The 25822-nt window shown below is 37.1% G+C and overlaps 3 protein-coding genes across 7 annotated transcripts in view; all 3 read right to left on the bottom strand.

Annotated features, from left to right (window-relative positions):
- The window catches only part of LOC108967760, a 77711-nt gene extending 72966 nt beyond the window's left edge, over nucleotides 1-4745 (bottom strand). Inside the window, exons 1-2 of the mRNA XM_018931373.1 lie at nucleotides 4660-4745; nucleotides 2378-4593 (exon numbers count right to left, since the gene is read on the bottom strand). Coding sequence (XP_018786918.1) covers nucleotides 2378-2771 — 394 coding nt within the window. The 5' untranslated portion in view covers nucleotides 2772-4593; nucleotides 4660-4745. The remainder of the gene's footprint in view (nucleotides 1-2377; nucleotides 4594-4659) is intronic.
- A 2641-nt stretch (nucleotides 4746-7386) lies between these two features.
- On the bottom strand, nucleotides 7387-12386 carry LOC108967770. The gene is made up of 6 exons (XM_018931395.1): nucleotides 12156-12386; nucleotides 11020-12092; nucleotides 10710-10941; nucleotides 10228-10652; nucleotides 8226-10128; nucleotides 7387-8134 (listed from the first exon to the last, which is right to left on the bottom strand). The coding sequence occupies exons 1-6, from the start codon at nucleotides 12268-12270 to the stop codon at nucleotides 8037-8039; spliced, it is 3846 nt and encodes a 1281-aa protein (XP_018786940.1). The 5' UTR covers nucleotides 12271-12386; the 3' UTR covers nucleotides 7387-8036.
- A 1749-nt stretch (nucleotides 12387-14135) lies between these two features.
- Nucleotides 14136-25822, bottom strand: part of LOC108967769 — a 13572-nt gene continuing 1885 nt past the window's right edge. For 3 of the 5 annotated variants that reach the window (XM_018931389.1, XM_018931390.1, XM_018931392.1), the window contains exons 2-5: nucleotides 16515-16619; nucleotides 16267-16373; nucleotides 15095-15255; nucleotides 14136-15004 (exon numbers count right to left, since the gene is read on the bottom strand). In XM_018931389.1, coding sequence (XP_018786934.1) covers nucleotides 14767-15004; nucleotides 15095-15255; nucleotides 16267-16373; nucleotides 16515-16536 — 528 coding nt within the window. In that variant the 5' untranslated portion in view covers nucleotides 16537-16619 and the 3' untranslated portion in view covers nucleotides 14136-14766. Of the gene's footprint in view, nucleotides 15005-15094; nucleotides 15256-16266; nucleotides 16374-16514; nucleotides 17808-25822 lie in introns of those variants that run through there. The other 2 variants (XM_018931393.1, XM_018931394.1) reach the window with 2 other exon arrangements.

Raw genomic sequence — 25822 nt, 5'->3', positions numbered from 1 at the left:
ACCAGGTATGCATGTGCTTACGTTTATCTCATTTAGTACCTCGTAAAACAGTTGATTTATTTTTACCTTCATTGGCACATCACTGTTAACTGCTGAGTTTTATGATTTTGTTTTTAATTATGTAAAAAATGATTATTGTAAATAAAAAAAACTATATTGTAAATGAAAAAAATAAAAAATAAAAAATAAAAAAATTATAATATAAAAAAAAATATAATAATAAAAATAAAAAATAATAATAAAAATTAAAAATAAAAAATAATAATAAATATAAAAAATAAATAAAAAAAATATATATTGCAAAAATATAATTGTTTTTGTTGCTACAGCAAAATTATGCGCTTGCTTTGTCTCATATGCATGTACATACATATGTATATAGCAGGAAAATCATACGTATGTATGTATATATGTATATATTTAAATAACATATTTACCGTTATTTCGTGCAGATCAGTAACTTTTTTTGTGCTAAAAAGCTTATAGCTCACTAAATTTTTATTAAATTTGTCATTTTTATAGCCTAAAGTTTGATTGTATGGCAGATATATGATAAAGTGATCCGATCTGAACAGTTTCTTCGGAGATTATAGCTTTGACTCGAAAAAATTAATCTGTGTGAAATTTTGTGACGATATCTTGTCAAATAAAAAGGATTTTAATACAAAGACTGAAATTTAATCCAACAGTTTGTATGACAGCTATATGCTATAGTTGTCCGACTTGAACCATTTCTTTCCCAAATGTACCGTTGCTTTAAACAATAATTTATGCAAAATTTCATGAATAAATCTTGTCAAATAAAAAAGCTTTCTATACAAACACCTGATTTCGATTGCTCAGCTCATATGGCAGCTATATGATATAGACTTCCGATCTAAACGATTTATTCAGAGATTATAGCACTGACTCGGAAAAAATAATCTGTGTGGAATTTTGTGAAGAACACTCGTCAAATAAAAAAGTTTGTCATATATAGTCTGAATTTTAGCCCACCAGTTTGTATGGCAGCCATATGCTATAGTGATCCGATCTGAACGATTTATTCGAAGATTGTACCGTTACTTTGGACAATGATTCATGCCAATTTTAGTTAAAATATCTTACAAAATAAAAAAGTTTTCCATACAAAAAACATTATTTCTATCACTTAGTTTGTATGGCAGCTATATGCTACAATAGTGCGATATCGGCAGTTCCAAGAAATGAGCAGCAGCTTAGTGAGAAAAGAATATATACCAAATATCAGAGCAATATTTCGAAAACTGAGGGACTAATTCGCATATATTCAAACAAACATAACCTAAAAGACTCAGCTCGTTGTTATTAATATATTTATAAATTACAAGGACTCCGACGTTTCCTTCTATCTAGTAGAAACTTCATGACAAAGTAAATAAACCCCGTGCAGGGTATAAAAGCCGCACACACCACTCTTAATATGCATGCCTCCAACCGCTATCGCGACTTTATAGTTTGTACGACGTGTTAAGTGGTGCGGTCAGGTGATATGGTATGTTATAGATAAATTGACTTGATTTTAAGTGCCGCTATAATTGAAGAAAAATTATACAGCAACAACAACAGCAAGGCAAGTAAACGCTTGTCAGCGGCGCTAAGATCAAAGCGCTCAGCCGCTAGCGACTATAAATCTGCTTTCGCTGTAGTTTAGCGTGGATTATAAGCATTTGCTGTTTGCCAAAGTTAATGGCAAAAATTAAATAATTGGCGACCCGTGCGTGGTTTTATTTGCTTTGAAGAATTTCTCGCTTGTTTTCGCGTTTTTGACGTGTTGCCCAAGCTTCCAAGCGCCGAGTGATATATTTATGAAGAACTGGCATGTCAAATTTTATTACATATCTCAGATAACTTTTATTAGGCGCGTTATCAGCGAAAAACAACTTGTGAATTTTTTATGCGCGAGCTGTCGAAAAGTTTGGATACAAAGTAACTTAAACCCGGCCAAGTTTACTTTAATGTTCACCGCAAAAATACCAGATCGTTTGGGCATGAACACGTCAAAATGATATTTTTTATGAAATTATGGGCGATTAAGTTGGAGGCCCCACGCTTTTAAGACAGCGCCGCTCAGTGACATTGATTGTTAGCCATTTGAGTAGGCTTTCTTATCAAATTGTTGACTTTAGGGCCAAATTTACTTACGATTAGGTGTGTTTATTGAGGCAGAGCTCGCACTTGAACTCGCAGTCCTTTGTGTAGCCATAAAAATGTTTCTAAAAAACTGTAATATTTGCTGAAAACTTATTACTGCGTTTTTTCGCAATTCACTGACGATTTTTCATGTTTTTCGTTCACTACTAGGTAACTATTACTTAATACGTACTAGATATGTTCTTAATTTGCATTATGAACTCACCATTATTGGGCTTCAGTGGTAGCTCCGCTTGATCGATGCCGCGCGCTGTGAAGACGGGTGCAACTTTGGTGCAGTTGGGCATAAACTGATCTATTACCGACGAACTGGCGAGTTCCGTGGCCACGGCGGAGGTATGCGGTATCTCTATGCCGGTTAACGAATCGGTGTGATTCATAAAACCTTGTGCATGCACATCCACACAGAAGAGCAACAAAATTAGGTATGAAAACAAGGTAAATGTGCAAAAATTTAAATTTAAATATTTTTTGGAAGCGGCTGGCGAGCGCCGTTTAGCGACTGCAGACACGGCGCGTTGGTTGCCTTTGGAGATCATGGTTTTGCGGCGCGAGCCAAGTGTGGCGGTGGCACTTAAAGTTCTGCTGAGACGTTGCATGTTGTTACACGTACTTTTTTTTCAAATCAAGTGTATGTATTTATGTATGTGTGGATAAATGCTTGTTTGGTTGCTGTAACGCTTGGCTCTGACTTCAACACTTTTTATCGGCAAACTTGCTAGTAATTTTTTTGCTACTGTATTTTTCTATTTTTACTTTTTGTATTTCTATTTTTGTTTCACGTTTTTATCTCCACTTTTTCGGTGTCTGCTTGTCTCTGTTTGCAAATGATTTTAACACACGCACACGCCTAGCGACAACACCCTCGACTCGTATACGCTAATTGTTATTGCTTTGTATTGACACGCCGCTTTGTTGCAGTTGTTGTTGTCAATATGAGTGTTGCATCATTATTAGCAAATATGTAATACGCGCGAACACATACATATGTATGTATACTTAAATACCGAAAACACGTAAAAATTTCTAAAATTGCCGGCTGTAACGTTGGCGTTGTCAACACGACGCGCGCCGCGGGGCTTTTCGACGGGTGGGTGCTGCAACGTAAACAAAAAATACCTATTTTTCGCAATTTGCTACTTTTTTTTTGCTGTTTGCCGGTTCACTATGACAGCGACAAGGTTAACGACGTCGCCAGTAGATTTATGTCTGTGTGTGACACATGTGATTCATGTACTAAACGGCGGGTGGAATGCGATGATTTCTCCGGGCGCATACGCTGAGCAAGAAGAGGGAGGTTTTGAGGAGTAGAACGGTTGTTGGTTGGCAGTATTGCACGGTTACTTAGACAAGTTGTTGTTATATTAAAGGCACACTTAGCGAGTTTTAACTGTGTTTGTCGTGGACATGCGGCGTAAAGTAGTTGAAACTATGGCATACGAATTTTCAATACAAAGAGTTACAAAATAACTTTTCAAGTGCTTAAAGTAATATTTAATTTTTACTTTTCAATATTGCAGTGCTTCACAATTTCAAGTAATTTATAATTTTTATGCAATTTGTTGCTTATTTTTGTTAAACTGCCGCAAACACTAACATTTAGCGCAGCAAAAACACACACACGTCCGTACGCAGTTTTTTTTCAGAAAATTTCAGCGCCACGATTAACTAAAAATCAGTTTAAATTAATATTTTCGCAACACACACACACTGTATAATTGCTATTTCGTATATTGATGAAAACAAAAAATCACACCGAATTGAATTTGAAGCGACGAAAATTGCGTTCGGCAGGTAGACTGGTTGTTGGCGCACCGCTAACTACGAAAAGATATCGCACAACCGCACCGCGCGACCAGAGAACAACGAATGAGCATCGAGCGGAGAGCGCGCAACCGGCTGGACCTCAATGAAACATTTTTCCCAAAAACGCAAACCATATGAGATACACACATATACACGGGCAACGACAGGCACAGCGCAGCGTTCACGGAGAAGGCAGCGCGACAGCAGAAAACCAACAAAACAAACAGCGTAAACCGGAGTTATTTAGTTGCAAACGACAAGATACAAATGTAACTCGCACGCATACTGCGCCGCACGCACACACACATACATTCGTGTGCTACGACACATATTCATTTCACAGGCGTGTGGAAATTGTTTTTTATTTGTTGTTTTTACGGCTTTGTTATCGAAGGCATTGTGCGTAGCTGGCAGATACTGGCAGTTGCAACAACAACGCACGAACATGTTCGATGTTGGAGCTGCTTCACCCAGAGAACGTAAAATCAGAGAACTTAAAACATGTTCTCTGGTAAAATTATGTTTTAAGTGCTCTGCTTCACCTGGCTGCAAACTGGGAGTTTGTATGTTTTAGTAAGAAACTGCTTAAATCTGTTTTGTTGAATTTTGCGTAAGCTGTAAATGGAGTTTTACTGCGTTAACATATGATTTGCTTAAAATATATAAACGTGGATAATTTACCTCATATATGAATGTGTGTGCATTTAATTGCCAGCGGAAAATATTAGATAAACACTCAATACAAAAGCACTCCTGTAGCTAATATGCTGTTAAATAATATGTTAATGTTAAGTAAATCACGTATGTATGTACTTATGTATGTATGTAAGCGTATATTTACGTATGTATATCTCCACATAAGAAAGTTTTCCATGCAAAGATATGAGTTTGACCCTTCAGTTTGTATGGCAACTATATGTATTCGTAGTCCGATTTCAAAAATTTCTGCAGAGGTTATAGCGTTACTTTGAATTAAAAGCTGCATGAAATTTCATGAACATACCTTATCAAATAAAAAAGTTTTCAATACAAGTACTTGATTTTCCCCGTTCAGTTTGTATGACAGCTACATATATGTTGGAGTGGTCCGATTAGAACAATTTCTTTGCATATTATGCCATTGCTTCAAATAATAATACATGTCAAATTTTGTGAATATAACTTATCAAATAAAGAAGTTTTCCATACAAGTACTTCATTTTCCCCGTTCAGTTTGTATGACAACTATACGCTGGAGTGGTCCGATCGGAACCATTTCTTGTGAGATTATTTGTGTGCATATGTATTTGAAAATTTGCGGCACCACTGCGCTAATTCACATTTTTCTATACATATTTCTTTTGAAGGCGAAGTTCTAAATTCCCAGCTTTCCTTGCACAATGTGAGCCGTACACACATACATTTAAACATTTGACTATTAGAATTACGCAGTTAGTTTTACACTTCACATTGCTGCTGTGGTATTAGCGAATATAACCTCAATGTCCTCTATGCAATTTACACTCTTAATAATTTACACTTTCAGCAACGCCAGCGCTGGTTTTTCATTTGTTTGGCATGCAAACCGCGCTCTGCTTTGATATTATGCAACTTTTTTACACTTTCCAGCAAGATTTTTTTTAACAAATTAGTGTTTTTTCTTTGCGGCAGCAGCACTAAGCACTTTTGAAGACGCGAGTTGGGAAGCGACAATAATGGCGCCGGAAATTTTACAGACACATGGTTGCATTTGCACGAAAAAATCTTTTTTAATATATTCAATAAATAATATTAAAATATATATAATTAAGCGAATACATATAATATTATATAAATATGTATAATAATACAAATAAATATGAAATGCCTAAGCAACATCAAATGTAGAATTCATTTTAGTTCCATTTATGTTCAGTAGATTTTTTTACATTTTGGTAAAATTATATGCAAACATTTATAACATATGGCCTTTGAAAACTTCACGCACAGATGTCGCTTTGCGAACAGAATTTGTGGCGAAGTTTAAACGTTAAAAAGTACTTATTATACATGTTAATTAGTTAGTACTCGAAAAAATTATATTTTAAAGGTTTTTGTAATGATTTTACTGGTAACTTTTTCATTAACTTTCTTTAAAAAAAAGACTGATTTTATTTTCTTGCACGCGGTTACACCCTGTAGCCTGTCAAGTTTCCGCCGCCATTATAAACGCTTCCCTTTTCGCGCTAGCAGAAGTTTCTCGTAAAAAAGTGCATAATTTAAATAAGTGTTATGTTCTTATTACCAATTGTACATATATAGCTCCGATCGAATAATGTGCATTGTACGGGTATTGGAAAAATTAGTAAGTAAACTCAAACGCGTGTGCAAGTAATGGTTTTTAATAAAAGTGAAATCTTTGTTGTGGTTATGTGCTGCTACTTTTTTGGGTGCTTTGAGTATTTGTAAAAAATATGTGAATATCATTAATAATATATGTATGTTATGTGTGAAAGTGTATATAAATATAGTTCGTTTAAATTCCATGCATCTAAGTGTTAATGTGAAAATATAAGGATGAAAGGATGTAGCATAGCAGCAGCGCAGTTACGTGGTGAGCTGGCGTTCCTTGCACAAAAAGGTAACAAGTTTAGAAAATATATGTATGCAATTTTTAATAATAATTACATTTTTTATAGGTATGTTTGTCAGTGTCGATTTTTGCCTAAGAAAAATATGTAATCTTGTGTGTTGTATAATATTGAACAGGTAAACTTATTTATAAGTAGGTTAAGTTAGCAGGCAATTATAGTGGGAACTATGAATTCTTAATATTTCTCTGTTGACAATAATAATTTAACTTTCTTTTGCAAAAAATTGCATTTCTTTTCTCTGAAATATTCGCAAACAATGAAATATATTGTAGTTTCGAAAAGCAAAACATTAAAAATTGTCCGATTTTAAACAAATTAACACTACTTCCTCTTTAAAATCTACCCTGTTGTTGTTATAATGTCAAAATTTTTAATTGGAAATACACAACTGTTCAAATTGCTTAATATTTTTAATGTTTAATTGAAAAATGTAACGACTTTTTCCCAAAAAAAATCGCGTCTTTTTACAAAAAATGTACTGAAAAAGTGAAAAATTTAAATTACGAAATATAAAATTATAAAATTTGTGTTAATCGCGTTCCCTTGAACCGCACTCCTTAATTGTTATATTTGCAGAATTAGTTGTAAGCTATTACCGCTCAGTCCGACTCGACATCCCGACCAGAGGAAATGTCGGTTCCTAATATTACCACTACATACCGTTGCAAACATTGCAAGATCGTCGAAATAACACCACTTGACGGACTTATATTCCATTAATGTAGCACCGACTGTTGTGGAAATTGAAGGTACTATTGTGCACAGCAAGGAGCAAAGCAAAGAGGCACAGAAATAGTTGCTTTTGTTGTTAAAATATAGCACTTTTGTCCATATTTCCGGATTTATTTATTATTAATTATGTTACTACATTTTAATATTTACATATTGTTATTTAAGTGCAATATGTGGATATGCACAATATACGCGTATATTAATTATTTACTGACTTACATTCTAATACATGTATGTATGTAATGGTCTATGTAGACACGAACATAAATAGGAAACAAAAGCCACTTACAGCCAGCGGAAAATTAAACGTAGAATTCAGCTTTACTAACCGGACACAAAAATTAAAATGTCTTGTATTTGCTTATTGAGCATTTTTCTAGAAAGAACGAGAAAGCTTGGCGTAAGTGTAATTATTAAGCAATATACATTTGTAGGTTTGTATGTAGATAATGAATTCGGAAAGTTTTTATAAATTTTATAAACTGCATTCTTTATAGCAATTCTGGCAACTACATGCGCCTTGTCATTATAAATAATGCAAAAATATGTTGCTTAGTTTGAAGTAATCCATTGTTCCAATCTAATTCTAGCGAAATGTGCAAATTTATTCGCACGAAAATTCAAGAAATAGTTTACATGAAATATATGATTTCGACACGAGCCAGCCTAGTACAATGAAGTGTGCTATTGCTTAGCATTGTGCCAGCCGTTTGTTCAAGTGAGCGGAAAGTATTTGTCTATGTCTGCGTCTGTGGCGATCATATTGACGGTGAGGAAAGTATCACGTATGTATGATTTGCAATGCGACGGTTCTGTAAGCAAAAAACAAGTAATTACTACACTTCAAAAACAAGTAACGGTATTAATTTCAAGTGAAAAATCAAAATTTTCATGGTCACTCACCCAATTTGCCGTCACAAACACGATTCGTTATCCTTTTGGCCAATGTTTTGAAGAGCTCTTTTGAGGTGATCTTATTTTTATAGTAGGGATTTAGTAGCTCTACTACGGATTTGCTCACATCCGATTTATGTTTGGCGGCGTTGAGGCGCGCTTGTCTTTCATTTGTGGCGTGTTTGGTAATCGTTGCGGGTCTTTGTGTTGGCTTACGATATTCGCCGCCTTTTGCCGCATTTTCACTGGTATTGGAATTTTCAGTATTTTTATTGTTTTTCGACAATGTGTACTTGGATTTGCTGCCATTCATATCACTTTCGGTTGTTAGTGGTAGCTCTTTCTTGCGTTTGGCTGCAGGCCAGTCCGACTGTCTAGACGCATCTTCCGCCTTTAATGCGGCAAAGTTTGTGTTTTTTGTTGTGGTTTCTTTTTCGCTCGGTTTTAGATCGCTGTTTGCAGCAGTTTGCTCTTCATGCTTCAGTAACCTTTTCTGCGCAGCCGCTTTATCACCCGCCGCTGCGTTACGCTCGATCTCTTCTAAAGCCTTTAGCTCATCTTCTATTTTCTTCTTGCTTAAAGCGAGTAGTTCCAATTCGTCGAGCGAATCTTCCGACTCTTCGCGTTTCTTATCCGATTCACCTTCGAATTCTTGCCATTCGGCGCGCAGCGCTTTGAGCTTTTCCTTTACCGACTTTTCATATTTGACCGAGTCCTCAAAGGCGTCTTGGTATTTACATTTGCTGGCCGTTGCGCTCTCGTACATTTCCAGCTCGTCCAAATCGTCATCCTTGTGCTTATGCTTGGAGTGGTGCTTGTGTTTGTGCTTGCGTCTCGAGGATGAGCTGGCAGATGAGGAATCCGATTTGTATTGATGCGTGGTTAACGTGGTGCTAGTGGTTGTTTTGTGATGGTGTGAGCTGGCGCTGGACGTGGATTGATAGTATGCATCGTAACTGACCGAGCTTTTGTAGCTATGCAAAGGCGATTTCTCGTTGGATTTGCTGTAGTGTGATGTTCTGTGTTTGCGTTTGTGATGTGCCAGCACCTCGTAATACTCATCATCTTCGTTCCTGGCATCTGTTCTGTTGGAGCTATCTGATTTGTTTGTAGTGGAAATATCCGATTCATCGCCGAAGAGTGTCTTTAATTTGCCATCCTCTTTCTTAGTTGTATATTTAATGGAGTTCTCCAACATTTCCTGAGCTGGATCATCCCAATCGTCATTGCCAAACAACGTATCCATTTTGGCAACCGCCGGTTTCGCAGCATGCTTATCCAAACGCGTCTTACCATTCTTGTCACTGTCATGCCTTTCTTCGTCTTCGCTCATTTTAAACTCATTGGAGTTGATATCTTTGTCGCTTATGTCCTCGAGATCATCATCGATTTTCATATTAACGCTATCATTTTTTATGGTGTCATCTTTGTCAGTGTCGTAAACATTTTCTTCTTTTAGGGGTGTGCCTGCGAAATTAGCTTCGTTTTCTGGCTCCTTGCCTGTCTTTTCAATATCCATGCACTCCACGTGCTCTTGCTTGATATTTCCATTTTCATTGCCTTCCATATCTGTGCTCTCACTACTACTGCTTACCGGCGAACAGTTATCGTCTTCACTTTTAATTTTCTTATTCTTCTCGAAGAAGCTGGCAATGGTGGTCTGCTTGGTAGTGTCTTGTTTGTAACTTTTTTTGTGCCGCAACGCTTTCGGCAAATCATTCGTTGAGTTGTTCTTGTTCGGGACACTGGGTGATGTTGGTCGCGAGTCTTCCAGCTCCTTCAATTTACGCTCGAAATACTCAACACTACCGCCCGTCCAGACGCCCTGCTGACTTGTTTCGGGACGCGCCACATAGGATCTTAATATCGGCATAAGCAGCTCTTTGCTTGTTTGCTGGCGTATGGCTGCAAGCTGTTAGAAGATTATTGGGTTTAGTTAGAGGCTATCTGTTTAATTGTTTTTAGACCAAAAAGGGTTTAAATTACTTGTTGTTATATTTTATATTCTTACCTCTTTCGCTAAGGCGTGTCGATACATATTGGCCACCTTCACTCTCGAAAAGCATTCATACTCTACGTCTATGGCAATAGCTTCAATATCGCGATGGCGCAGATCTCTACGCGGATCATCTTCTTTGCACTGTTCAACATTCAACTTCAACGCACTGATGATGGCGCTGAGGTAGTTCTCACGTATGGCCGCTGTAAGTCCGGAAACTTTGACACCGGATGATGGTGCATGCTTGACACGTGTTATCTGTGATTTTTCCTCCTTCTCCACTTCGCGCGCCGCATTCAATTGCTTACGCAGTTGAAATTGTTTACGTATGAAATCTTCTGATTCACGCTTTGCCTTCTTGGATAACTCTTCGTGACTTACAGCGCCGTCTGACTCGCCATAGTCTTCCTTTAGTCTTTTCGCAGCTGCCCGCCCACCTGTGAATTTTTTTTAAATTTTATATATTTATGTTTACCAATATCGTGGCATAATACCTTCATACAAATCCTCGCTATCCTCCAATGAAACGCCAGATTTGAAGCGTCCATCCATGCATAATTTGTGAAACAATTCTAAAGCCTTTTCGATTTTTTTAGGCTGCTTGCACACGTCACATTGACCATTACAGTCTGGTGGCGGATCACCAAAGTAATCAGAGAAGAGCTTGTGGCGACAACGTAGACTCTCACAGAAGCTAACAATCTCTTCGAAGTTTTTCACAGCACGCTGCAGAGAAAAAATAAATAAATAAATGAAATAAAATTAGTCAATATTAAATTTCCAATTAGAAATTTGTAAACTGACCTGCGCCAACTCCTGCTTTCCAGAGCATGTGGAACTCTTCGTTCTATTTACATCGTTTTGCAGCAAAAATTGTATGGATTTCACATCTTCCCTGCCGTAATACAAGCGACAGTATGATTGTAGTCCATCTCGTCCAGCGCGCCCGGACTCTTGATAATAGGCTGCCACATTTTGTGGCACATCCCAATGCACAACGAAACGCACCGATGGCTTATCCACACCCATACCGAAACTGTTCGTTGCACATATCACAGGGTATTCACCGTTCATCCATTGCTCTTGCACTTGTATGCGCTCTGCCCCTTTTAAGCCGGCATGGTAGGCCACAGCGCCCACACCTTGCTTGGAAATGCCATAGGCCACGCGTTCCACGTTCTCGCGCGTGCGACAGTAAACAATGCCACAGCCACGTTTTGGTGCCGGCACCGCTTTGAACTCGTTCATATCACCAAAACAATGCAAAGCAAATGCAGCTAAATGTTGGAAATCATCCTCTATTGAATTTTTAAACACTACATCATAGAAGAGATTCTTGCGAAAGCTAGGCGTCGTAAATCTGGCCACGGGCTGCTTCAGCGCTAAATGCTGGAAAATGTCCTCACGTACTTGTCTGGATGCAGTCGCAGTCAGAGCCAACCAAACGATGTCGTTATACTTTCTACGCAGGTTACAGAGTTTAAGATAATCTGGTCGGAAATCATGGCCCCATTGCGAGACACAATGCGCCTCATCGACGGCAAAATAGGCGATTTTATTGTGCTTCACCAACGTTTGCAAGAGATCTTGAAAAAGCTGCGTTGCCGCCTGCTCGGGCGTTATATATAAAAAACGTATGCTAGGGCGCATAGCTTTAAGATCGCTGATAACAGCATCACGTTCTTTATTTGACATCTTAGAGTTCAGCGAATCGGCGCGTATCTTAAGCTTACCTAAGTGATCAATTTGATCTTTTATTAGCGCCAGCAGCGGTGAAAAGACAATAGTTATTTGATTTTCACACAATACACCGGGCAGCTGGTAGCACAGCGACTTGCCGGAGCCGGTGGGCATAGACACAAATATGTCGCGCTTTTCTGCATTGAAAATTATTTATTAAAAAATAGTACACAGTTATTCATATATGAGGCACCACTTACTTTCCACCGCACATTTTATAGCACTTTTTTGCAAATCTGATTTGAAGCTGGTGTGACCAAAGTATTTCTCAAGCGCAGCGTTGAGTTCGGCATCTGCGCTGTCGCCAACACTCATCGTGTTTAATAATGTTTCTGCTTTTGTTGAAGCACTTTTTTTAATTTTAATAAATTAATTTCGCATCAAATGCGTGCTTTTTTCTTCTTTTCCTGACAATTTTTTCCTCCACCTCGTTTATGTTTTCGGCGGTTATTCTTTGTTTTGTATTTTGACATTTGACGTTTTTCTTTTCGCGAGAATTGACGCGAATCAGATATTTTTCGGCGCACGCAGAGTTGCATTGGCGTGTCATAGATTATTTGATGCAAATAATAAGAGAAAATAAATTGTAGCACATCGAAAACTGAAACACAAACCAGACGTAAACTTTTTGCAGTAGTTTTTAATGACTTTCAATATTTAATTTTAAGTTCCAATAAAATTATTTTAACACGCTGTTTAAGTTCTAATTATGTAGAAAATGGAAAGGGTTTCTTTTGAATTGTTGACGTAAAATCCAAGTCTAAAGACCAACCCTTTTTACCAATACGAACAGAAGTTTTAGTTGTGCAGGCTGTCCAAGCTTTTAGCGAAGTTTAATAGAGACTCAATTTTTAATTCTGATTTGATAAGCCATACATAAGCAGAGAATGCGTTCCAACGACTCTCTCATGTCCTTTTCCCTGCACTTTTCTCACGTTGGCTATTACGCCATATGGCTCCCATGTGATGAGAATAAGTTGAGACGTGTGAGTAGGCTAACAACCGTCTTGCAGTTTTTTGAGACTGTGAAATTTTATTATGTATCCTGATTAGTAATTTATATATTTCCGGAACTAGTTCAGTAGTAAAGCGGATATTACTTTTGGCGATCTAATCAGTTACTTTGTTTTCCGGAACGCCCTTGTGGCCTGGAACACAGTATGCAGTCGCTTTCTGGTGGTCCCTTTACTATTTCTACCAGTACTTAGTGCCTTTTGTCTCTAATGACATCCTTAAACGCAATACGTTGTGAGAATATGGCTTTAATTGCCACTTATATATATTGATATTCTTTATGTCGTTTCCGAAGTTGTTAGCCACCTCAACAGCTTAGCTGACGGTAAAGATTTCTGCGCAGAAAAGACTGCAATTTCCAGCAACTTTCAGCGTCGCCCGACATCAAGCTCCGCGCTAGAGACTCCGTCGCCCACTTCATTAGCCCTTTTTGACTGTTAGATCGAGTGCTCCAGCATCCACTCATTTTTAGCGTGATTGCAAATCTTTGCTCACAAATAAATCGTGAGGGCTTGTGGTTTATTTTTCTTGTTAAAAATCCACCTTGCCATGTCAATCTTGCAGCTGATTTCGTTATCCAGCTTTCCACTGCAATGTCAGGTGCTGCCAAGTTCAGTAACCTTTTAAGTGCAGTGGTTCTTAATGCTCTCGTTATTCATAGAACAGCGCGCCGCTGTATTCGCCCCAACGGTTTCCTGTATTTGATTTCACTGGCAGCGGTTCATCATACCAAAGTACTATAAAGGAAGACTCATTAGCTTCACTGTAGCATCTTACATGTGCAGAAAGCACTACTGGCTTTTTCTCCCTCTTTTCCATATTTAGTTCCCACATCAATGTGCTGTCCAAAATTACTACTTAGTAGTTAACACTTCACTTGGTGGTTTGTCTAGGAACTAGCACGTCACTAGTACAAATGCTCATTTGCTCCACAGGAGAGGTGACAATAAACCCCACTGACGAGTTCCTGTTCACGCTAATCTGAGCCGTGTAAGCGATGTCTACACCAAAAAAGAAAGTGGAAAGCGGTTAAGTGTGAAGTTGGCTGCGAAAAATGCAATAAGATCAGTTGTTGTCTTCAAACGAAATTACTTAGTGAACGACACTATATATCTAGTGAGCCCTCAGTCCATTTTTTAAATTTCGTTAAGTAAAAAATCGTAAAATTCGGTTATATATAATTACTGTTGTATTAAAAAAGTGTTTATTTAACTTTTACAATTAGTTTGTAAGGAAAACGTTAAAAAAAACTATGTTTCGTCAACAATTAGACGCACTTAATCAATATTGAACATTTTAATTGTGATTTTTGTACATTTAAAGAAATGCGAATTTCTCATGGCATATTAAATATTCGATTGCGCTTAGCATTATATCTATATGTATATATATTTCTCAGTGGCGGAGCGGGCATTTGCTTTTTGGGGGCTTTTGCTGAAGTTTATTGAAGTTACTTCGCCAATTCAATTGCAAAAATCTGTGAGTTGTGGTGTGTTTGCTACCCAAACCCCCCTGGAATGCGCCACTGATATTTCTATATAACTATATAGATATCTACGTTACTATATATAAGTATAAACACCAACGCATTGTTACTTTGAGCTTAATACTATACATTCAAAATTAAAATATTGCAATTATTTTCGTAAAAATTATTAATAAAAAAATATTATAAACAAATTTGCGTCGATTTTCTGTAAATATTACAGCATAATTTTTAAACCGTAGCCAGAAGACGTCGATGGTGCGCATAGAGCAGCTGTGCGGCCTATAGTTGCTCAACCTCATTTATCGCATTTACTCCAGTTCACCGCTAACACCAAAACGTATTGTGGCCAACAAATCCACCAAGTAGATGAGTGTGGTTACCAATGAGACCGCAGCGGCGGCCAGCACCAGGTCAAGACGTTGCATATTCGGATGCCAGTAATTACGCTCCTTTGTGGTGGACCAATCGCGGAAGAGTAGCGCCGTCACAGCCACAAGCAGTATGAAGCCAATGATGGACCACAGCGTCGAGGTACGCCAAGATGTGCTAAACGAGCCGAGCATAAAAGAAATAAATAGAAAAAAATTACATTCAACTTATGTGGGTTAAAGGGGGTTATTGTAAGAGGTTACGCACACATCGCCGAACAATGCCATAATTAAGTAAATTGAAGTATAAATGATGAGACTGCCAAAGGTTACGTAGCAGAGGGCGACAACGCGCGGCGTTATGAAGATGCGCAGATGTGAGTGTGTGGATGGCTCATCGATGAGGCCAATGCAAGTGATGACCAGTGCCTGGAATGTTGATGTTAGTTAAGCATAAGTATAAGCGCGTGGTGAAGTAATTTTTAAATTGAATTAAAGGCATTAAATTTGTGGCGGTAAAGCCAACAGTGGTATGAGTATGTGTAAAACAGATCAATTGAAAAGTACCCGGCTTGATAAATAGATGGCGAATTCGAATTAAATCTATATGATTTCTGATTTTGCTTGATGAGTAGTTTCCGGAAACTACTCCCAAGAAAATATACCATCAAGGATTGGTATGCTAAGTTTAGAGATGGTGAAATGAGCTACAAAGACGGTGTACGCAGTGGACGCCCAAAAGAAGTTGGTAAAGTGAGTTTTTCGATATATTAGGTACTCTCAAGATATCAAAATTCACGAATATTTGAGTGTAATAAAGCTCTCAGCAAAGTGAGTGCCGCGCGAGCTCGCCTTTGACCAAAAACAATGACGAGTTGGTGATTTAGTGCAGTGTTTGGCGATGTTAAACTCGAGTCTTTGCATCGATGAAACATGGCTTCATCATTTCACTCCGAAGTCCAATCAACAATCAACCGAATCGACTACACACGATGAAACCGCTCTAAAGAATGGAAAAATGCAACAGACGGCTGACAAGTTTATGTCATCTATATTTTGGGATGCACTTGGAGTATTTTTAATCTTATTCTTCTTTCTTCTTTCTTCTTTCTCGTACTTATACTCATGACTCCATTCTCCATAACTTTTATGACAAAAAGTAAATGTCCTTGAGCTGGGCTTCAAATTGCCTCCCACCATATTCTCCAGATCTGGCCACCAGCGACTATCTCCTGTTCCCAGATCTCAGAAGAATGTGCACTGCGAAAAATTTTTGGTCGAATGAAGAGGTGAACACCGAAACTGAGGCTTATTTTGAAGCAAAGTACAAAGGAAATGTGTTTTACTCTGGCAGGCCGGGGACTTTTCAATTGACTTCTTGTGTATAAACGTATATATGTAGGTATATATATATAGTATTTTAGTAGTTATGTATCTTACCAGTTCCAACAACTTGATGCCCATCAACGAATAGCTCGCACGCTTCGAACCGCTACTTGTCGTGTAGGTGGAGTCTTCCGCCGGCGTCATCTCTACGCGTGAGATTTCTGTGGCAAGAATTAGTGCAAGACCGAATTTATTACTTTGCAATAACAACTAATTGTGTGTATTAATATGGGCATATATGGATAAAATAAATGGGGTCACGTAATGACTTTGGAAGCAGTTTGTTGTTTAGTAACCTTTACCTATTGAACGCAGATAGTTCATTTTGGCAGCGTTTTTTTAGAATTAGAACTCTTCCGTTATAATTGAATGCGTTGCTGAGCAACTTGCACCGAATTAACTGAGAACTGAGAAAAACAAGACACATGTGAAGAAGTGTTTACTTATAGATCAGTAATCGATTTTGACACATTTTTATATTGGAAAATATTCAAACACAAAAAATGTCGTTTAGTGAAAAATGGAGTTAGTAATATGTTATGTTATATGTTAACATATGTTTTTATTTCTACTTTTTAACTGTATTGTTTCTCTATATTATGTGGCAACATTTGGCTTCATGATCACTGCATCATAATTCCTCGATCATTAAGCGTTAATATCGTTTTGTAAACGCACTCAAACGTACAGTTTTGATAATACGCCAAAGGCCAACTCTTTTGTAGCTGATGACACAATGCGCATGTTATGTGATTTTTATTAATTTTTACTGATTACGCATGGCAAGGTCAAATAGTTTATACCCAAGTTTTGTATATCTATAAAAATCTGCCATGCTTCGGATAGTATATAGCAATACTTACATCAATGTTAAATAAATGTCAGATAGTTTAACGACATGACTAAAAAACACCCTTTATTATATACAAGCTCATACCAATATTGACCACAATATTGTGTACACATCTGTATGGTACTTTACCACTTTTTCAGACCCAACGACAACCACTTTCTCCTGTCTTGACTTGCGCCTAGCATATGCCATAAAAAAAGCATATGTGAACACAGCTCAGCGTCCAGGAAACACGTTTGCACGCCACGCAAAATATGGTGCATTACTGCCCAATGGCTGACCAGCTCTTATAGGCAGCGGTGAACTGTTCACCGCCGACAACTGTTCAAGTCACGTGAGACGATTAAAGTAAACCATTTGGCTTTTCATCGCATAAACAAACAAATATACTTAAATTATGTATTAATGGAACTTATTCTTGGAAAGTACGACTTCGCATGTCTTAAACTCGAAGTTAGCTTTTGCAAATTTCGAAGAGGCTATGTTTGAGTCATTCTACTCCGACGAAAAATAATTCTTGTAAACGCAAAGGGAGATATCGCGCTTATCTTTGGCACACAACATGCTCTTCCCAAGAAGTGGCTCATTTGTCAAAACCGACATAATTAGAACACTAAAACATATAGCTGGCATACGAACTGAACKATTAAAAACAAGTTCTTGTATGGAAAACAGCTTTATATGCTCACGAAATTCGTCAAAAATTATTGTTTGAGACATCAGCATAATCCACATAAAGCCAMCATAGAACAGAATGTGCTTGACAATGATGTCGTAGAGCCAGAGAACTACTTTTGGTGAGAGATCCCATCTTTTGCCAATGAYTCCTCTAAGGCAATCGCTGCCTTTTTCCTCTCTCTTCGATATTATGCTTCTATGAAAGTTTCCTATCCAGCATGAGCACTAAAAGTTTAGTTGTATCCACAGGTTGCAGACGGGTGTCGCTCATTTAAGGCAGTGGTACCACCGGGATCTGATATCTTCCAGTAAATAAAACCATCTTGGTTATACTTGAGTTGATGGCGAGACCATTTCCGTCAGTATAATTTGTTATGACGCTGAGATACCCCTGGATCAACTCCTACACAGTATTCGGGAACTTTCTTTTGACCACACAAGTGCTACATTGTCTGAATAGGCAATTCCGCGGCAGCCAAGAAGCAAAATTTTTCTAAGCAGGTCGTTAACGACCAGAATCTATATAAGAGGGGACAGAACTGCACCTTGTGCGATTCCCGAACTCACATTTCGTCAAGCACGTGCCTTGCCTCATTCCGTTTCAATCACTCTGCCGTTTAGAAGACTGAAAATGAGGTATTTCAAGTTGGATTCAACCCTAAGACCGTTCAGAGCAGTAACGACTGCTTCCGGCAGCACGTTACTGAAAGCTTCCTTAATATCAAGAAAGAACTCAACAGCGAATTCCTTTACCCTAATGATTTCCTCAACCCATGATACTTTGGTATGCAGGGCAGTATCCACACACTTGCCTTTACAATAAGCATATCGCGCTCCTGATAAATGGCCCCTCGGAATGTGTCTATTATGGAACAGTCTCTCCAGATTTTTTACGTTGACGTACTTAAAGTTCTCGGCCGTAACGTGGGAACCCCTATCAGAACGGCTCGTCTGCAAGCCCCCGGGATGTAACTCAGTCTTATGCAGTTCGCATAGATAGGTGCCAACCAGCTGTATGGTACCTAAACAGACTGCTGCAGTTGCGCTGGTATAATGCCATCCGATCCCGAAGACGTGAATGGCTTAAACGAATTGATGGCCCAGGTCAAGTGTCGTTTATCCAGAAGGTTGACAAAGGCCGCGTAATCATCTTGCAATACTCCGAGAGATATCTCCCCAGAGAATAAGTTCTTATATAAAGAACTTTTTTATATATCAAGATATCTTCACAAAATTTGACACAGATTTTTTTTCTAAAGCATTGCTATAATACTTGACGAAATTTTTCAGAATGGCCTACTATAGCATATAGTTGCCATACAAACTGAACGATCGAAAATCAAGTTCTTCTACATAAACTTTTTTAATAAGAGATATCTTCATGAAATTTGGAATATATTACTTCCTAAAACATCGCTATAATACGTGAAGAAATGGTTTTGATCGGATTACTATATCATATAGCTGCCATACAAACTGAATTATCAGACTGCAGTTTTTGTATGGAAAACTTTTTTACTTGGCAAGATATCTTCACGGAAYTTTGTATAGCATATTGTTGAAGATAACCCTATAATATTCGAAGATTTTTTTTGAATCTACCTGCTATAGCATATAGCTATCATACAAACTGAACGATTAAAATTAAGTTATTGTAGGGAAAGCTTTTTTATATGACAAGATATTCTCACGAAATTTTGTATGGCATATGTTTGAAGATAACCCTACAATATTCGAAGATATTTTTTGAATCGACCTACTATAGCACATGCTACCATACAACTGTCTCTTATACACATCTAGATGTGTATAAGAGACAGACCTACTATAGCACATGCTGCCATACAATCTCATATCTTGTAGGGAAACTTTTTTATTTGTTAAGCTTCATAGCTTCACTGCAACTGAAGTCACATTTCTTTCTAAACAAATATTTATTAAAAATTAAAACGTATGCATTTGGTAATTGTTAATAACTGCTCGGTTGAGTCGCCAACCATTCGACCACCCACTCAATTTCTGCCTAATTCCGTATGCGTGATTGCTATCCTTTACGCTTGACCTGCTTGCATAACTAAACGTTTGTTGTAATAGCATTACAATGGCAACAAAAAAATKTAAACAAATATTTCTGACCATGATTTTACCTTCACACATATTCATGCCTAACGCGCTTCAGCCATTAACAGGAAAAATATTAGAAAAAAAATGAATTAATACTCGCGTGAGTTAGTAATAATTAAACTGCTGCTCTTTATGCCCCACTCGCGCGTGTTGCTAGCCACAAAAACAAATAAAAGTAGACAGAAGAAATAGAAATATGTATAACGGTAATAAAAGTTTTTATTTTGTTCCACACATTTTCAGGTGATTGTACGAAATAAACGATGACGACRAAACTTGGCGTCTCGTACAAAACAGGTCATAATACATACGAAAAAAGTGGTGGAAAAAAGGCCAAAAATGAAAGCGCGCCGAGTGTTTGTTGTGTTATGGCTGAAGGCGCCAAAACGAGTTTGGTTGCCAGTTCGAAAATTTGTTGGTAAATAAAAAATGTAAACAAACCGTTGGCAGTGTGTGAGTGCTTGGCTATAGACTCAGCTTACACAACAAAACCAACTAAAACCAGAATTCGTGCGTTGTTCGAATGCGCATCGAAAGAATGTAGGAATATGAGTATGGAAATGAGAGCCAAGCGGAGAGCGTAATAGAGGCGCGTTTTCGTAAGAAATACGAGTGCAGTAACACATTTAAGTGCTTTGTGTTGGCTCTTTTTCTTTGTTGGGTTTTCGAAGTTGATATCGAAAAAAAAATTTGTTTTTAATTAACTTAGAAAATCATTTTAACGTTTCGAAGTTGACTTCGAAAATCATATTTATTTTTCGAAAATCAAATTTACTTTTCGAAATTAACTTCGAAAATCATTTTTACCTTTCGAAGAGTACGAGCATTGTTAATTAATGCAGCTTGTACTGCGCACAGCCAAGTGAAAATCTTTGCCACAAGCCACACCTGTTTCTGCCGCACAGGAATGTGTAAAATGCGCAGTAAGTAAACAAGCAAACTTAAAATACGCTGAAATAATTTTAAATATATGTATTTTATGGCTTTTATGTATATTTTCAAACAAAAATTCAATATTCTACTTCACTGCAAGCCCATCAACTACAAATTTACACAAAAGTGCGTCATGAAGCCTTACAAAGCGGCCATTGACTTGTCACACATCAACATGTAGAGACGCGCCAAGTTATTTTTATTTAATTTTAGTCAACTCGTGCATACGTGCATTTGAGACACTCACGAACTCTGTTATGGTTTAGAGCCAATATCAGTGCCAGCTAGCCTGAGCCTATTTTCCATTGACACCCGTCTAACAATAGCAAGAGACAGATGTGTCTAGCTTACCAAATTGGTGGTCTCTTATGCCGCTCTGCTTACATATTGGTATGATTAAAAGCGTGCGACTGCTCAAATGTGTCCTTATTTAGCTTAACTTTTRTGGAATTTCGATTTTTGGTAGTGTGTGAGTTTGTGGCTTAAGTCTTTTGTTGACGAAAATTTGTTTTGGTCTGAAGGTGGTAGAGGGTATTTAAGCTATCTGAAAGATTTTTCAGTGAAACAATTGAAGCTGAAAGCATATGTTTTTGATTACTGTGTTTTTGTGATGGGCTTAGTTTACTATTTGTGACATAACTACAGCTTTTAAAGGATTGGTACATAGCTGTGACTTTCTTCGGCTCTAACAACCGATTTTTAGGAAAATAATCGAGCGAGMATTTTCTAAAAACTTTCACTTTGCGACCTAAAAAGAGTGCTAAAAAGTCGACGCAGATAATTTTTTAAATAAATTTAATAATATGTAAAGAAATTCTTTATATYGGATCACTATATCATATAGCTGTCATACAAAGTGAATAATTAAAATTAAGTTTTTGTATGAAAAATTTTAGTATTTAAAGAGATATCTTCWTTATATTTCGTACATATTATTTTCTAAAGAAATTTCATAAAATTTGAAGAAATTTTTAAGATCGGACAACAATAGCATATAGCTGCCCTATAAACTGTGTGGTCAAACTCAAGTCCTTGTTTGAAAATCCTTATTATTTGTCGAAATATCTCCACAAAATTCTACACAGATTATATTCTAAATCAACTCTATAATTTCTGAAGAAATTGCTCATATCTGATAACTATATCATATAGCTGTCATACAAATTGAATAATGAAAATCAAATACTTATATGAAAAACGTTATTATTTGACGAGATATCTGCACGAAATTTGGCACAGAATATATTTTGAAAACAACACCACATTATCTGAAGAACTTTCTCAGATCGGTTGACTATAACATATAGCTGTCATACAAACCGATTGCTTAATATATACTTTTTTTAAGAAAAACTTGARCCTGGGAAAGCCATTCCAGCTGTTGAGCAGCCAAAGTTAACTCCTTTTCTTATTTTTACTTAAAATCCAACAATTTTCTGGGTTTCAACATCTTTGGAGCACACGAACTACGCATTTCACATAATATGTCAGGCGCGTGAATAATTGCTTCAATTTCCTGCCTTTACACAAGCTAAACTTATACAAATGCATGTATATAGTATGTGTATATGTATTGGAGCAAAAAATCAGCMAACAATTAAAAAATAGCAAAGCATGGCGACTAAAAAACAAAAAACMACTTATTGCAACATACATACATGCATACATTCATATAATCAGAGATTGCAGCTACTAAGAAGCCGTGTGAAGTGTAAAATAAGAGTTAGCTGCAATTGCAATAAACCAGTTTCGCGTGTCTAATGCACGAAACACAGCAACGATGCTTTTGTAAATAAAAACACATAAACCAGTTGAAARACTTGCCATCGCAATGTTGGCAATTCACGTGCTGCAGCGAAAACCAAAGACTACTACAACAAAAGCAAAATAATCATAAAAAACAGAGGTGAGGAAGTGGAAACGCGCCTATGGAAAAATGCGAGCAAAATAAGAATTGRCAAAAGTATTCGCCGCCAAAGCAGGTCAACAGACGCTAACAACTATACAAACAAACAATACAAGCAGCAGACGAGTCATTGTTTATCAGCAAGCAGGTCAAAGCAATGCTGATTAATTTCTATATTATGTATAAGTTTTTATTATTTTTTTTTGAGTACTATATGCATTATATATGTATGTATGGCGCCGCCTTAGACAATAAACACTGCCAAATTTATCGTTAAATAATAATTTTTCTATGAAAAACTTAATTTTGCTCATTCAGTTTGTATGCATGAGAGCTATATGCTATGGTGAGCCGATCCGAATAATTTCTCCAGAGATTATGCCATTGTTTGAGTCCATAATTCGTGCTGAATTTCTTGCAGATATCACGAAGAATAAAAAAGTTGTCCATACAGAAACCTGATTCCGATCGTTCAGTTTGTATGACAGCTATATGCTAGAGTGGTCCGATCTGAACATTTTCCTCGAAGAGTATACCGTTATCTCAATAAATAATTTTTGCCAAATTTTGTGAAAATATCTCGACAAATAAAAAAGTTTTCCATACAAAGGCCTGATTTTGATCCGTCAGTTTGTATGGCAGCTATATGTTATAGTGGTCCGATAACAGCGACTCCGACAATTATACAGCTTCTTGACAAGATAATCATGTGTGCAAAATTTCGGATTGATATCTCAAAACAGGATGGACTTTACAGCGAACAGACGCTAGCTGTCCAAGTGACATTATTCGTGGCCTCAAATGAGACATTTTACCTAACCTAACCTAACTTAACTTAACCTATCACTGCATTCAATAATGTCAATAAAACAAGTAGCTAATATCCACCCATCAAACAATAGCATGACTAAACAGCAACACACTTACAGTCTGACTAGTTTTGTAGGGTGTGGCCTGCTTTGGCAAGGCCTAGTTCTCAGAGTTCAAATGCGCAAAAGTAACACATTGCAAATTCCCACACACTTTCATATAAACAATGCGAACAATAATAACAAAAACTATTGCTAAATCAAATAACAATAAATTCAACTATAACTTTCACGAGCTTTATAAACTTTTATAGAATGCGCAACTCAAGTGGGTGTGTGGGAAAACAGTGGAGTAGTCACTGGCTAAGCGCATACGTACATATAAGAGCGAGTGGTATTAAAACAACAGTAAAGGTTAACTACGGTTGCACTGAGGCTATAATATACTTCACAAATGCAAGATGAACAAATTTTTCATAAAAGGACTTGAGTTTGATCTATCAGTTTTTATGGCAAGTATAGACTACTGGTGTCCGATCTAAACATTTTCTTTATAGTTTAGATTATTGGCTTAGAGCATAATCCATGCGAAATTTTGTGAAGATCTCTCATCAACAAAAAAAAAAAAAATTATTCATAGAAAGACTTGAGTTTGATCTATCAGTTTATATGACAGCTATACGCTATAGTGGTTCGATATTGGCACTTTTGACAAATGAGCATATCAAAACCTGAGGGACTTGTGCGCGTATTTACAGACCGACACGCGTTAAAGATTTTATAGAATCTCCAACGCCAGCCTCTTATTCGAACTTTGTGCAAAACTCAATATATTCTGTTCAGGTTATAATTATGCTAAAAGCACTACGTCGCATTCTAACAGACAGATAGCGCAATGAAAACATGTAAACAACAGACTGGGCTTCAATGTCAAAGCCATTAATTTACCGTTAACCCAATTGCGACGTCGACGCAGTAGGAAACGTGAGCGACAGCCGAACAAGGCGGCTAGAACCTGCAAGGACATGCCATATAAACAAGACATACAAAAGCACGTGAGTCAACATGGCAATAAGGAAAATAAAGCAAAATGTAAAGGTGTCATGTGATATGATAATATACATATATAGTATATGTATGTATGAACACCTGGCAATAGCTATTACATGAGGGTTGAATACGCCACGTGGACATCAAGGTGGTGGGCGGTGGTGTAGTTTTGAAGTCAACGTTTTAATATGAAATTTGTAGGCCTGCGCTATTTTCTGATAATTACTTTCTGCTAATGTTCGATATTATTTCATAGAATATATTTTTCCACTATTTTAACAAGTAAATCCACATGCAATTACTAAATAACCCCAACATTATGAATCATCGTCGCCAATTACTGGGAACAAAGCAGTGTAAAGCAGCACAAAAAAAGTGAAGTAAAAAGTGAATGAAAGTGATGTGGTAATTCGAGAGACATAAAACAACAAAAACACAAAGCCGCTTGTTTGACTACAATTAATACATATACATATATGCGTGTGTATGCATATAAGCAAAGTGTTTTGTGGTCAACAATATGGAGATGAAGCCAAACAGCGTTGCTTAGTTGAAAAATGTATTGAAAATCGTTGTTGTTGCATTATGGTATTGAAATCGACGATTAGTTGCGGCTGTTAATAGATCAATCAAACTACTGCGAGCATCTTTGTCACGTCAGCGTACTGTTAGATCCCACTGTGCTTATGCAACTAACAGACGATTCATTTGTGCGATTATTCACGCAACGAATTTGATGCTCAAAGCTGTGAATAATTTGGGGTGGGGCTTTTAAAGGTAGGATTGAGACAGCTGGTTACTGTTGCTTGAAATTTTTATTTGAAAATGTAGAATAGTTTTTAATATCGTGTAAACATACTTGTAGTATGTTGATTTAGGTCCTTTTCTTTGTTCAGCTCTCTGTTGGYTAGTACACAAATTTGGTAATCAGTTTTTGTTGTATTACTGAGAAACTTTCCACCAGTAGTTTTCTTTTCAAGAAGTACCGCATTTGTCAGAACTGCCGATATCGGAACACTGTAGCATATACATAGCTGTCATACAAACTGAACGAACCAAATCAGGTCTTTGTATGGAAATGTTTTTCATTTGTTGAGATATCTTCATAAAATTTTTTTACAGATCACTATCTGAGATAGCGCTATAATTTGTGAAGAAATTGTTAAGATCGGACTACTATAACATATAGCTGTCATACAAACTGAATGATCCAAATCAGGTCTTTGTATGCAGAACTTGTTCATTTGCTGAGATATC

The sequence above is a fragment of the Bactrocera latifrons genome, unplaced genomic scaffold (assembly GCF_001853355.1).
Source record: "Bactrocera latifrons isolate USDA-ARS-PBARC rearing strain unplaced genomic scaffold, ASM185335v1 scaffold_199, whole genome shotgun sequence".
Classification (NCBI taxonomy): Eukaryota; Metazoa; Arthropoda; class Insecta; order Diptera; family Tephritidae; genus Bactrocera; species Bactrocera latifrons.
Note: the sequence above shows the minus strand (reverse complement) of the source record. Positions and strands in the feature narration are given on the sequence as shown.